The sequence below is a fragment of the Coregonus clupeaformis genome, unplaced genomic scaffold (genome assembly GCF_020615455.1).
Source record: "Coregonus clupeaformis isolate EN_2021a unplaced genomic scaffold, ASM2061545v1 scaf2399, whole genome shotgun sequence".
In the NCBI taxonomy this organism is placed as follows: Eukaryota; Metazoa; Chordata; class Actinopteri; order Salmoniformes; family Salmonidae; genus Coregonus; species Coregonus clupeaformis.
The window spans coordinates 6,427-19,592 of record NW_025535853.1 but is presented as its reverse complement, the minus strand read 5'-3'; the positions used below and the strand labels follow the sequence as shown (position 1 = coordinate 19,592).

Sequence of the window (13,166 nt, the reverse complement as noted above, 5' to 3'; positions counted from 1 at the left end):
CCAGCTGGGCTGCGGTACGTGCCTGCTCTTATCCTTGATCGTCTGATCTTCTGGGCACACACGTCACCCTCCTCTGGTGGTGGTTGGTCCACTCCAGGAGTCTGAGGTGCGGGAGGTTCCTCCACCTCCTCTGGACATCGAGGGGGCCCCGGCGTACTCTGTCCGTGCCATCCTGGATTTGAGGCGTGGGTGGGGGGCCTTCAGTACCTCGTGGAGTGGGAGGGGTACGGTCCGGAGGAACGGTGCTGGGTACCGGTGAGGGATATCCCCGTCGCCATCCGGCTCGCCCTGCTCCGCTTCCTCCTGGCCGTCCCCGAGGCCGGGGTCGGTGCACTGCTGGAGCTGCGCGTCAGGGGACGGGTACTGTCGCGACTTTGGCCGAGGCTGCCTCCCCTCCTTGTTCAGGCAGGCTTCGCCTGTTCGTCATCACCGGAGTACTAACCACTGCCGCCCCAATCATCATCACAATTGTCTTGTCTTGTCAGTCACACACACCTGGTTCTAATCCCCTAATTAGTCAGTGTATAAGTGTTCCCTCTGCCCCCTTGTCCTTGTGGGTGATTGTTTATTGTGGAGGTTAGTGAAGCTCGGTGGAGCTCGTGTATTTTGTATCGACGGGATAGATTTTTTCACGTGTGCCTTGTATTTTCCAGTGCACCTGTTTTGTGCCCTGGAGTGTGTTTGACGATTTCTGCGTAAACCTGTATTTTGCGGATTAAAGCCTGTTATTCTGTGATTTACCCTCCTGCGCCTGACTCCTTCAACACCACCTCATCACAAAGAGATTTATCCAGATAACATTGCCTTTTGTCTGTAAAAATGTATGTGCCATGATTACACAATGTTTCCTTCTTCTCCAATTGTAATTGCATTTATTAAATGGATTCAGAGACAATTAGTACAGCATCCATATTAGGAAGTCGAACAGTTGTCAGAGTTTTGTCTGACAACAATTTCCCTAATATGGATGCTGCACTAACATATCAAACATCAACATCAGATGAAAACAAGACGCTCAGCATCACCTCTTTGATGAAGTTCATAAAGCGCCCGCCGAACCTCCAGGGTTTGTGGCGGTGACACTGCAGCGAGTTGACCGTCATCTGTGGTGCGTGCTGGTAGGAGATGGACACAATGTGGACCGTCGTACGTCAGAGCAGCATCTGTCTGGAATAAAGGGGGACATTATTTCAGCTGATGGCTGTGGACAATGGGAGTCCACTCCCTTAGCACCAGTAGCAGCAAAAGTGTTTGAGAAAAAGCTAAGCTAACAAAGGGAAATCAAAGCGCTCAGATTTTTCTTATTTTCCAGATAGCATGCCCCGAGAAAGTGAGCTCAATTCCTTTTGTAAATATGGATATGAAGCTTTCCAGGCGAGTAAGACCAAATTAAAGGCAGCCTACCTTGATGTTTGTATCACCTAGATTTTATCTCATACGGAGTTCCGCGAGCAATTAAAAGTGAGTACTACACGGAGAGAGCGCACTCCTTTCCATAAAACCCCTCCTTCTCCATACAGAAATAATGAGACCTGTGAGAGTGCCGTGTGGGTGTATCTGAACCCCAGTCAAATCCATTAATAGATAAACAAACAACGAGTGATTTCAACAATATAATATTCATATTGAATATACCACATGCATGTATAACTCTTTATCTTCCATTAGCTACGCTCGCTTATTAAGTTAGAGTGTAAAAGGGGGCTTTATTGGAATATCAGGGATGGGATTTGTGATTATTGGATTTAGACCATTGTGATGGGATTTGTGAATGATTATGAGCTCCCCTGAATACATTGAATGAATTAGTTCAGAATTTAGTAGACTGTGACCATCCTGCTTCCAAGTGCTTCTTATCTGACATTATGATGGCAATAGGCCCCAAAAGTATCACCATTGTCATTATTATTAGCATCATTGGTGGTACGTAGCAGTAGTAGTAATAGTAGTAATACTGTTATTAATAGTAGTAATATAGTGGTAATACTGTTACTAGAGCTTGAGACTATAATGTTCTATCTGCATTTTTTTTCAAAATGTAATTATTGACATAGCCTTGTTCTGTTCAATGTTCTCTAGCTATATAGTACTCTAAATACCTCAATTTATGTTGTTACATTCAAAAGAATACAAGCTAAAAAATTGCTTGACACCAATGAGAGTTCGGAATGATTAGTAGTAGTAGTGGTGGTAGTAGTAGTAGTTATCATACATAGGCCATGTCCTAGATCTGTTGGTAAAAATGTTGAGAGCAGGGCTGGTGAAAGACACAGGGTATATAGATATCAATATGATTTTTAAAGTGTCTTTCATGCTGATTTTAGCATACTATCAGAATCAGAGGTCCACAACAGAAGACCAAAAACATACCGTCATGATCCCCTCCAGGAGGCCCGAGTCGGGCTTGGGAGGTATCTGCCTCTCTTGGGACCACTTCTCCACGATGGACGCCACCTGAGGGTTGTCCACGTTGAGGATGCGGAAGCCAGTCATGTTGACGCCACAGAAACGGTAGGGCTCCAGGTCGATAGCCATGAGGTCCTTCAGAAGAGAGGGATGAAAAGAGAGAGAGAAAGGCGAGAAAAATAGATTATCTTGTTTAGCTTTAGATGGCTGGGATTGGGGCCTCGTTGTTACTGTTAGAGAAGCATTTAGAGAAGCCGATTTGTGCTCCCACAAAAGAGGGGATAGATAGGGTGGTAAATGGGAGATATATTAAAGTGAAATAAAGGATTGAGCTTTGAGCCATCTGGAGGATAAGGGTATGGTGTTTCAATTGTAGTGTGTGCCTCAGTCAATATAACCAAACACAAGGCTTTGGTGTCAGTCTCTCTGTGTGGTTAAAACCATTCACTAAGCCTCATTCACAGAGGCATTTTGGTATGATAGGTAGGTTCACTTAAACTACCAGATGGAAACCATGTTGAATGGTTGACCTTAAAATGGCATTACAAATTGACTTCCTCCAATGTAATGCAACCTGAACCTTCATGACTATACACAACCCCAACTGCAAGTATAAACGGAACACATTCATGCGAATTACAATGATACAGAGAGACCAGGTAAAACTGTGCTTTGACTCCTTCATTATGTCTCAAAGGTTTGCTTAGCTGGTCGTTGTGCAGAACTAAAACCTGAAGGCATGACATTTAACTTTGTGTTCTGCCGCTGTGGCTTATCCTAAATATTCCCTGAGTAAATGAGGCAGACGACGTTCACCGCCTAAAGGGAACCACTTAATCTGCTGGATCTAATTAATAATGCAGCCGCTACAGTCCCTCTGCAACCATAAGCAAACACAGACTTCTCTGAGCAACTGTCATTTCTAGGGCATCCATCCCGGCTCAAGTGTGAAGTCACATGTCGACACATATCATGTTGGAATGGGCCACGGGGCCTCGGAAAAGACATTTGGAGGAACATAATAGATATTTCATTAGCACCCTGTGGGGTTAGTGCTGGGAAACGGGAGCGTGTAAGACACACGCTGACGACCGCTTGCCGCCAGATACACAAAATGTTACTTTTTTTTCTCCACAAGCAGTAGGGTTCATATGGCACTAAATGTTTTACCATGGAGGATCAAAGAAAGTCCCTGTCGTACTAAATACCATTTGTGGGAAACCATTTTCTTCAGGTTATGTGCACCAGGTTTATTGCGAAACATACAAGTTCCATCAAATAATGTTTTGACATGAAATTGTGATGTTGTAAATTATCTTATAACTCAAGCACACATTCAAACAGCCATTAGAAGATTGTGAGTTGTTGAGGGCAATGTCAACCATTGCGAGGTATAAAATATCCAATAAAATACATGCAGGTAATGGATTTGAACTAAACATGCAACATTTATGAGAGTTGCATTCATCTTTGAATTCAGTTACTTGACTGGGAAAACTCTGAATTCTGAAAACTCAGCAGTTGTCAATCAACAGTAGCCTTTATACAGTACCACACATTCTGTGCCTCTGTGCCTTCAGAATGATCCATATAACTGACTAATACAGGAAGTACAGGAAGGTGGGAAACAAAATTCTCAGCACAGGCTCTTGGAGATAACCCTGTAGGGGTGTAAAGGGCTAAAGCCATGACAGCCTCGTTTCAGAGGACAAGGCTGCTGCTATATTACCCTTCTACCATTCTGTTGTTACCTGTTCACGCTCTAATAATTGGGCATTCCCTCACCCAGGATGATAAACATGAACATTATCACTGAATATTATCGAGGGGAATATTGTTGCCCCTATACGCCATACATGTATTCATCATTTCAGGTAGAATCAAGCAGGTAGAATCTTTGAAATGGCATGTCTGTCAGTATGACAGTGTATTACTGCTTTAGATGGATCTAGCGGTCCCTATCACTCCATTAAGAAATCCTATGTTTTGAGAAATGTTATGTAGCTGCAGTGTAAAACTGTTATTTTACTCAAGTCAGCAAACTGTTATTTTAAATAGATACTAAACTAAATTGTGTGTGTATATTTTATATAATATTTGAAGTACTCAACCATCAATAACTCAACCAGTTTCTCTCACACTTGGTTGAAACCTATACAGTGTGACAGCAGAGACAGTTTTGGGTACTATTAAAGCGTTTGTTGTGATGGGCCTACACAAACGACGACGCATGGCAGAATGCCATTGCCATGCTGCCGAGCATGAAAGATGACACGCATCACGCCTGGCCCTGTATGTCATATTGTATTATCACAACAGACTGGCTAAGTCCATCATGCTAGGGTCTGTCTAGTCCCCATCCTCATGATCCCCAGTTTGAGTATGTGTTTGTGTGTGTGTGTGTGTGTGTGTGTGTGTGTGTGTGTGTGTGTGTGTGTGTGTGTGTGTGTGTGAGTGAGTGAGTGACAGAGAGAGATCTGTCCAATAGGAACACATACAGCATCACCATCACCATCACCATGGGGACCACTGTATTAATCCTGCCCTGTCCTTTTGTCACCAGACAGAAAGATTAAATCTGTGCTGCCCAGCCTTGTACTCTGCTGGGAGCAGTGGACAGACTGGCCACAGGACACAATAACACACCCGAGGGAGGTCGTCGTCTCCTACTAATGTGTTTCTGTATTGTGAGTTAGTGTTTCTGACGCCCTCCAAATTCAATATGGCAGTACGGGATATTCAATGTGGAACTGTGAATAGTTTGTTGATGAAAGGACACAGGATGTGCATATGCAGTATAACCCTTGAACAAAATGTCTTACTCTTAAACAAAAGTCTTACTCGAATTGTGGTGTGACTCAAATTTTGTAAAATGGAAAACACCTGTGCTTATTCTGAACAAAATTACATCTAGCTAAAAGGGGCCATTAGACTACAGCACTCAAATGGTGGCAAGGACAAGGCTGCACTACCTGAAAAAAATGCTTGTGCATGTTTTACAATCAAAACACTAATGTGTTAGTGTTCATTCAATATGTCTCACAATGGGGGATATTGTCCAAAATAATCAGACATAATACACAATAGGCCTAATCAGTAATCTACCTTCCCTCAAGACTTATTGTAGGTTATCTGCATGAATATGTTTCTCTATCAAACTCTCAAACAACATTCTCCATCATCTACTTCCAATCTGTTGCCTTTGTACTACCTCTTCAAAGACTTATGTTGACTTTAACAGCGAGAGAAGTGTTTACAGGTGGCGGAGTATTGAAGACTCCATTACGCTGCCAGCTTGCCAAACAAAATTGGTATTGTGGACTGGATCCAAACCCCCATCGGCAATTAAGCACCATTCATCAAAAAAATCAAAGGGTGAGGAGATGGGAAAGAATTTGACTCGATTTGCATTAGCAAGCATTGTAAATTACCAGAGTGGTGAAGATGTAGTGGTAGTACTCTGTCATCATTCCCATCGTCTGGGCCTGTAGGGGAGAGAGGGAAATATGAGAAGGGGAGGAGGAGGAGGAGAGGAAGAGAGAGGAATGGAGAGACAAGACAATGAAGAAGGTCACTGTGTCACGCTGGGGTAATTTGCAATCAATATCCGCAGTCAAAACAAAAAATGGCAAACAAACGCTGAACATCATCGAAGCTGTTCAGGAGCAATGGGAGAAAAGCCACAGGTCTTAATGAGTGTATTGACCATCGCTGTGTGTCTCCGTCTTTGCCAATTTCGTGCTGCTGTTTTTGTTGCAATTATGGCGCCACATGTGACCCTTAGATAATAAAGTACATTTACATTTTAGTCATTTAGCAGACGCTCTTATCCAGAGCGACTTACAGTTTGTGAGTGCATACATTTTCATACTTTTTTTTCATACAGTAAAAGCAAGTTGTGATTCTACGGTGCCAGAGGGCTTTTTTGACACCATGCATTTAAAGGATTTGCAATTGCTCTGATCACGTGATTCCCTCCCTGGAGAAAGGGAGCCTTCAATCAAAGAAGTGAGCAGTAATGTGTTCCCCCTATCCTCCTATTGCACCATCCCCCCATCACGACCACCACTTGTTTCACTCAATCTACATTCAAATGTTCTACATTCCCATGGCGGCAGTATTTCCTGTTTAATTGTACCATCTGTTGTGAAGAATACCTAAGGTTATACAAAAAAATAGCAGTGTTTTTTGGAAGTGGAAGTCTCTTCTCCATTTACTGCACCTACCGACTACAAAGAAAATTCATGAGACTATAAATGCTATGAGTACTATAAATACAATTTTTAGATATAGGATCTCCACTATTGTTCGATGAATACCAGCCTATGGAAAGTATAGTGGTTGGTAGTATAAAGATTATATATATATATATATATATATCAGTGGAGGCTCCTCAGAAAAGGAAGGGGAGAACCAGACTCCTCAGTGAAATTTCATAAAAATAAAAACATTAGCAACATAAAAAAAGTTATGCTTTTTAGATAAAACTATGCTAAATATATTCATATGTCACCAAGTAATTGATTAACATACACTGTTTTACAATGAAGGTCTACAGTAACTTCAACAGCACTGTCTGGGGTAGCACCATGGTGTAGCCGGAGGAGAGCTAGCGTCCGTCCTCCTCTGGCTACATTGACTTCAATACAAAACCTAGGAGGCTCGTAGGCCTCACCCCCTTCCATAGACATACATGGTAATTATGACCACTTCCGGAGGACGTCCTCTAACCAATCAAAGCTTTTGCAGTATGAACTGACATGTTGTCCATCCAATCATTGAAATAGGATCAGAGAATGAACCTAGTGTGTTGTATTGGGATTGTGCCACAGAGTATTATGGGGGTTCTATGTGTTGAGAATTTTGGTGACATTGTTGGATAGAGATTAAGAGTGAAGAGTGATGGTCAAGCATTTTTTGGATATTATTCAATTCAAATTAGTTTTTTCAAATTACAGGAGACAGAAGAGGTATATTATAAATAGTTTTCTTGGTTTTATAACTTTATTTTTGTGTCCAGTTAGTGCAATTTATTTAAAAAATGTAAAAGTTGCCTTACTAACTTAAGTAGCTAGCTAGTTACCAGCATGAGTGTGCAGTTTTCTCCGCCAGAATGGTAGAATGGCCAACGCTGCCGAAAATCTTTTCTCCGCCAGAATGGTAGAATGGCCAACGCTGCCGAAAATGTTGTGGACTTTTTGTTGAAGAACCCCTTTCATTCTCTGGGGTACACGGAAAAGGTGCGAATTAAAAGTGAGGGTCAACCTCTGCCTGAGATCAGTTTCATGAAGAAGGATGAAAAGGTGAGGATGTTCAATACCAACTGGTATCAAAAGTATAGCTGGTTAACAGGGAGTCTTTCATCAAGCCTTCTGTATTGCTGGCCTTGCCTGCTTTTTGGAAAGTCTGAGCCTTGGTCGAAAGGTGGGTACAGTGACCTGAAGAACATTGATCGTTCAGCTAAACGGCAAAACAAAAGCAGGGAGCAGATAAATGCCCACATCAGATTCAAGCTTCTGGGAAAAAGGTGCATCGATAGTGAACACAACGAGAGGGAAAGTTCCGCCAACAAGGGCAACTACAAGGAGCTTGCAGAGGTAATTGCAAGTTATGACGCTGTACTTGCTGAACATATCGAACATTCATCTGTCTTTTCTAGGATGTCGAAAACAATTCCGAATGATTTGATAGCTTCCATCGCATCATCCATAAACATTTTGCTTAAAGAGAGGTTGACGCAGCTCATTTTCTATCGGGCGCTCAAGTAGGCTTTCCACTTTCCTCTGGTATTTATTTAGCAAAGATGATAACACATAATCACTCCGGACAGACACAAGCAAAAACTCATGACATAAATGTTGCAGCAGCCTAGGCTACACCTAAACATTAGAAATCTGACATGCTGTATGGGATGAAAACGAGACAATTTTTCAGTCTGATCAACTGTAGGCTACTAATAAGAGCAGCTGCATACATCCTATGCGCCCTGTCCATCTGGTCAGGGTAAACTAATTGTTAACGTTATGTATTTATAGTCTATTTGTGTGTGAGGAGAAAATGTGAATGTGATCAAATTTAGTTTATATTCAAAATTGGGCTGGCTATGGTGCCTATACGTTTTAAATCCAAAATGATTAACTGGGATTAATCAGTCAACATAATAGTGATGACAGATGTGAGTAAATGTTTTATAAGGCCTACAGTTGCATAGGCATGTGTAACCGGTGTGAAATGGCTAGCTAGTTAAGCGAAGTGCGCACTAGTATCGTTTCAATCGCTCTGAGACCTTGAAGTAGTTGTTTCCCTTTCTCTGCAAGGGCCGTGGCTTTTGTGGAGCGACGGGTAACGGTGCTTCGAGGGTGACTGTTGTCGATGTGTGCAGAGGGTCCCTGGTTCAAGCCCAGGTAGGGGCGATGAGAGGGACGGAAGCACTGTTACACCTGCATGATGCTAACATGCATAAAGCAAGCTCAGCCCTGTGAGTTCTATTGTCTATCAGTTGCTGTCTATGTGTCTGGAAATCCTCCTCCTAATCTAGTCTAAATATAATTTATATGAATAAATATAAGGTTTGCAGTTTGACAGGGTTTTCATGCCCCCCAGGGCCAGATTTTTTTTTTAAACCATGTGACCTGATTAGGAAAAACTGGTCCCATCATAGCCCATATTAAACCTTTTTACAACTGATAAATCACTGTCATACCTTATAGGGTCCAGAGTTTTCCTAGTTAGGTTAACATATAAGGAAAAACTCCAGGCCCCAGGGGGTAAAAATTGCCCCACCACTCTGGGACCTATGGTGCCACCAGTCTGCTTGCAGTTGTCAGTCATCGTCAGGTATGTGGATGATCAGGGATTTCTTGGGCTGCTTTGATGTGTCAAGTGGGTGAGATGTGCAGTCTGTTTTTGACTTTATGAATTTTGAGATGTCTGAGTTTAACTTCATAGATAAACTCGTTGTCCAAACCTACGATGGCGCAGCTGCAATGGAATGTATCTGCTATTTGTATTTACGGCTAAGTCCCCTACTGTTCCCTGATTAAGAGCTGAACTCTCTCCTGACATGAACTGAAGCCACATCTCATGTGCCCGGTCATCCACTGGCACATTGAATGTTTCCTCTCCAAGCACTGTGAGTACCCCTATCAATTTTCTCTCTTTACTGTATGTAGAGTCAATCACAAACACACAAACAATCACATTATTACACATCAATGGTTTTACTCCTTGCTTGGACTAACTCATTCTTAGCTCTTTTGTCTAACTGTGTAGTGTGTTGTGTTATTGTTTTTTGTCTTCCCAGTCAAATCCTGTCCTGCACTGGTCAAGCCTCTGAACACCTCAACTCATGCCTCATACCCTCATTCAATCACTGCTGTGATCCCTTCCCAATACTGTGTAAGTAGCCCTCTCATTCCCATTCCCCATAATATTATGTACTATAATTGTCTTTATTAAATGCTTTATGTTAAAATAATTAGTCTTTGAAGATTTTTGAAACACACTTTGTCATCTCCGTGCGTTCCGCGCCTATACCGTGGGTCTCCAATCCTCCTCAATGTTTCAAGTCACCAGCCTCCACTGATATATATATATATATAACCTGCACTTTCAAAGTCACATTAAGATGTGTGTTTTGGGTCCCTCGCCTGACTCTACTACATCCTCATCAACCTCATTTGGCCTCCATCTGTCCCTCCCTCCCCCGGTGGCCGAGACACTTAAAGAAATGAGACAAAAAGTGCTACCAGGATGGAACCGTCGCTAAAGGGGTCAGCGCTTTTTAAGAGACACCTGGGATATAGCTCTGGGACAGGTCCAGACAAAAGGTCCAGTCCTGCCATGTTTTCCATTTATTTTCTCTACACCTTGAGGGGGGATCAGATCTGACGAGGGGAGGTTGTTTTTAGGTGAGAACACCAGACAGGCTGCAGAGTGCAGACAGAGAGGTAGAAAGCAGGGCCTTGTGGGGAGGCCAGGGACTATCAGCAAACGCCATATCAAAGTTCAAACGTAGGGTACTGCAGAAGTCTTGGGGTAGTGTTATACATGTATATTTTTTAAAGAGGCTTTATAAATACAATACATATTTTTGAAGCAACCTCCATTATCCACCCAAGAGTTGCTGAATATCTCTTCGTCCTCAGAAGCGTCATATCTAACAGAAGGGGTATGATGCATAAGGCAAGCAATCTTTTGAGTATATTATTGTGTTTCAATCATCAGCAACTTTTTGCAACATCAAACGTAAACTGAACTACTTATGTCAAAATGCATTTGGATTACATTCTTCAAAAGCCATTATTTGCTTCAAGAAGACATGTCTCCTCATCACATACTGTAAGTGATAAATCTGTGATGGTCTATATTTTGTAGTTTATTGGTCTGATATGCATCCGTCACCACCGTATGCAGATTACAGTGGAAGATACATGAGCCAAATTCAGCCATTTTCATCAGAAACCACAGTATGGCTTCAATATCATTATTAAAATCAACAAAGTGTTCCTGGTATGTGAGTTAGAACATCAAATAACAGCATTTCATCTGTAGTGTAAAAGGCAATAAATATCATAGCAACCAAAATAAGCACAGCAAAACACATAATACTGGCTTTGAAAAACAGATTTGCATAACTCCGTTTTGACACTTGCAATTCAGAATGGCTCAAAGCAGAACGATTATTTTCTAACACAACATTACCGCTTTATAATAAGCCCAATTCCAGAATGCATGTCAATGCAGAATATGAATTTGATATTGTCTATAGCGTCGATCAGTTACATTCTGTCAGCTCTGGACAGTGCCAGGCAGTGCCTGTAAGGCTCTCACCTGTTTAAGGATCTGTGCAGCCATTTCATGGCTGCAGTCAAAGATTATGCGAAACTCCCGTCCTCTCTTCATCTCCTTGAGGAGAGGCCTGGTGTCCTCTCCGTCAAGAGGGAGCTGGCGAATCTTAAGCCTGATGTTATACCTGGAGGGGGCCATTATCAGTTCCTGTAGTCTAATAAGACCTTTAGGAAACAAACATCAGAAAGCTAACAGCCACGCACAACATCATTCAACTGTCAACACACACATATCAAGAACGTTTAACAAAATGAATATTTTGCTTCTAGTAAAGTGTAATTTAGCTGTTTGATGTTACACATATCACATTTACCAGACAAAAGTATCACGATTCAAAAGTATATACTGTAGAGTATAACAAACCCTGCATTTCTGGAAAGCTTTGTATCACTATGATTGGACTTAAGCTGATCTTAGTACTACGAAGCTTTCGGGAAACTCACCCCCAATTGGTTAGAAAATGTCATACTCCCACCTGTACTGTCATCGTATACGACTGTGGCCGTTTTCCACTTGAGGAACTGCACCAAATCCAAGATGCCGTAGCTGAGAGAAGAGTAATCCGGGTACAGATTGGCGTAAAACGTGTCCCTGTTGTCCATAGGGTGATGTTTCCATCGCACCTGGATGTGTGGCACTTCCAAAGCATTGCAGATGGACTGGACGGCGTTTGAGGACGAGCTATGTGACGGCCCAAATATTGCCACTACACCTAAAGACAGTTGGTCACAGGCTAGAATGGCAAGAACAGAGAGAGAGTTAACTCTAGGGAAGACAGCATATCACATTTCATGACGCTCAACAAGTGAGCTGAATAATGTGTTTGGTGAATCGTCAAATAAATGATATATGGATAATGGTTTTGTTCACCACAAAGCTAAATTGTTGTTATATGTCTACTAGAATAAATCCTGGTTTCAGAGTGCAGTTAACTAACATCAAACAAAATGCCAGTATTAAAAATCTATAACAGCCAAGTATATAATAACGCACTATGAGTTAGACTACTGAAACCCCTTGCCAGAAAGACTTGCAATAAACCTTTAGGTTGGTTTGTTATGTTCTGCTGTCGTCCAATGGCCTTGCTTCCATCCATTCCACAGTGTGGCCATTGGCCACAAACAAAGTGCATGTCACTCACCTTTTCTCGACGCTTCAAAACTGTCGTAGATATTAATCCTCTGTATGTCGTACGTTAACGTCGTGTTGGGCAATAAAGTCCTGTTTCTGTTGATGTTGTTCACTGCAAATTTAAAGGCAAGCTCCTCTGGGCTGACGAGCGGCACCGGTCCCTCTGTTTGTTCGAAAATCCCCCCTGAGAAAAGGAGAGAGTCACATTATCTCAAGGCCAACTGGTCTGGAACACAGTTGTCTGAAACTACCACCAAAATTCTTAAGGGGTTTTGCACTAAACACTGGCAGTGAACTGGATTGTGTACATTAGAGCCGGCATTAGATTTGCTCTGTAAACAGAGAGAGAGCCCCACTCCATTTCAGGGAATGCTGTGAATACCAACAGCAGCTTTGAAATCTGCTGCAGTAATGGAAGAGAGTGAGGTGAGTGGAAAGGAGACAGAGAAAATGGCTCCATCAGAACAGGAGCTCAGCTTCTTCTCTACTCCATTAGGGTGTCCTTTTAGTTCACATTAAAACACAGGTGGATCAGATAAGTGGAGTAGGTACTAGACTACTCAGGTATAATAGAAAATATTGAATTAAATCACTATTACTATCACTAAATTGAGCATGTTGTATTTAGGGCCCTTGGTATTATAGACATGTCTTATTGTATCAGTTAGATATGAGGAGCATAACACGTTTTCATCAACAACAACAAAAAATACGATCAACTTTCTCTTGTTTTTCATTTAAAAACAGCAAATAGAGGGCCTCCCGAGTAGCGCAGCAGT

At 42.1% G+C, this 13,166-nt stretch overlaps 1 protein-coding gene across 1 annotated transcript in view; it reads right to left on the bottom strand.

Moving 5' to 3' along the window:
* Positions 1 to 12,571, bottom strand: part of LOC121555802 (glutamate receptor ionotropic, kainate 3) — a gene marked incomplete at its 5' end in the record, with an annotated part of 43,885 nt that extends 31,314 nt beyond the window's left edge. The window contains 7 exon segments of the mRNA XM_045219475.1: positions 1,026 to 1,143; positions 1,145 to 1,167; positions 2,371 to 2,541; positions 5,838 to 5,891; positions 11,239 to 11,420; positions 11,732 to 11,989; positions 12,398 to 12,571. Of these exon segments, the coding sequence (XP_045075410.1) occupies positions 1,026 to 1,143; positions 1,145 to 1,167; positions 2,371 to 2,541; positions 5,838 to 5,891; positions 11,239 to 11,420; positions 11,732 to 11,989; positions 12,398 to 12,571 (980 nt within the window).
* Positions 12,572 to 13,166: the final 595 nt, after the last annotated feature.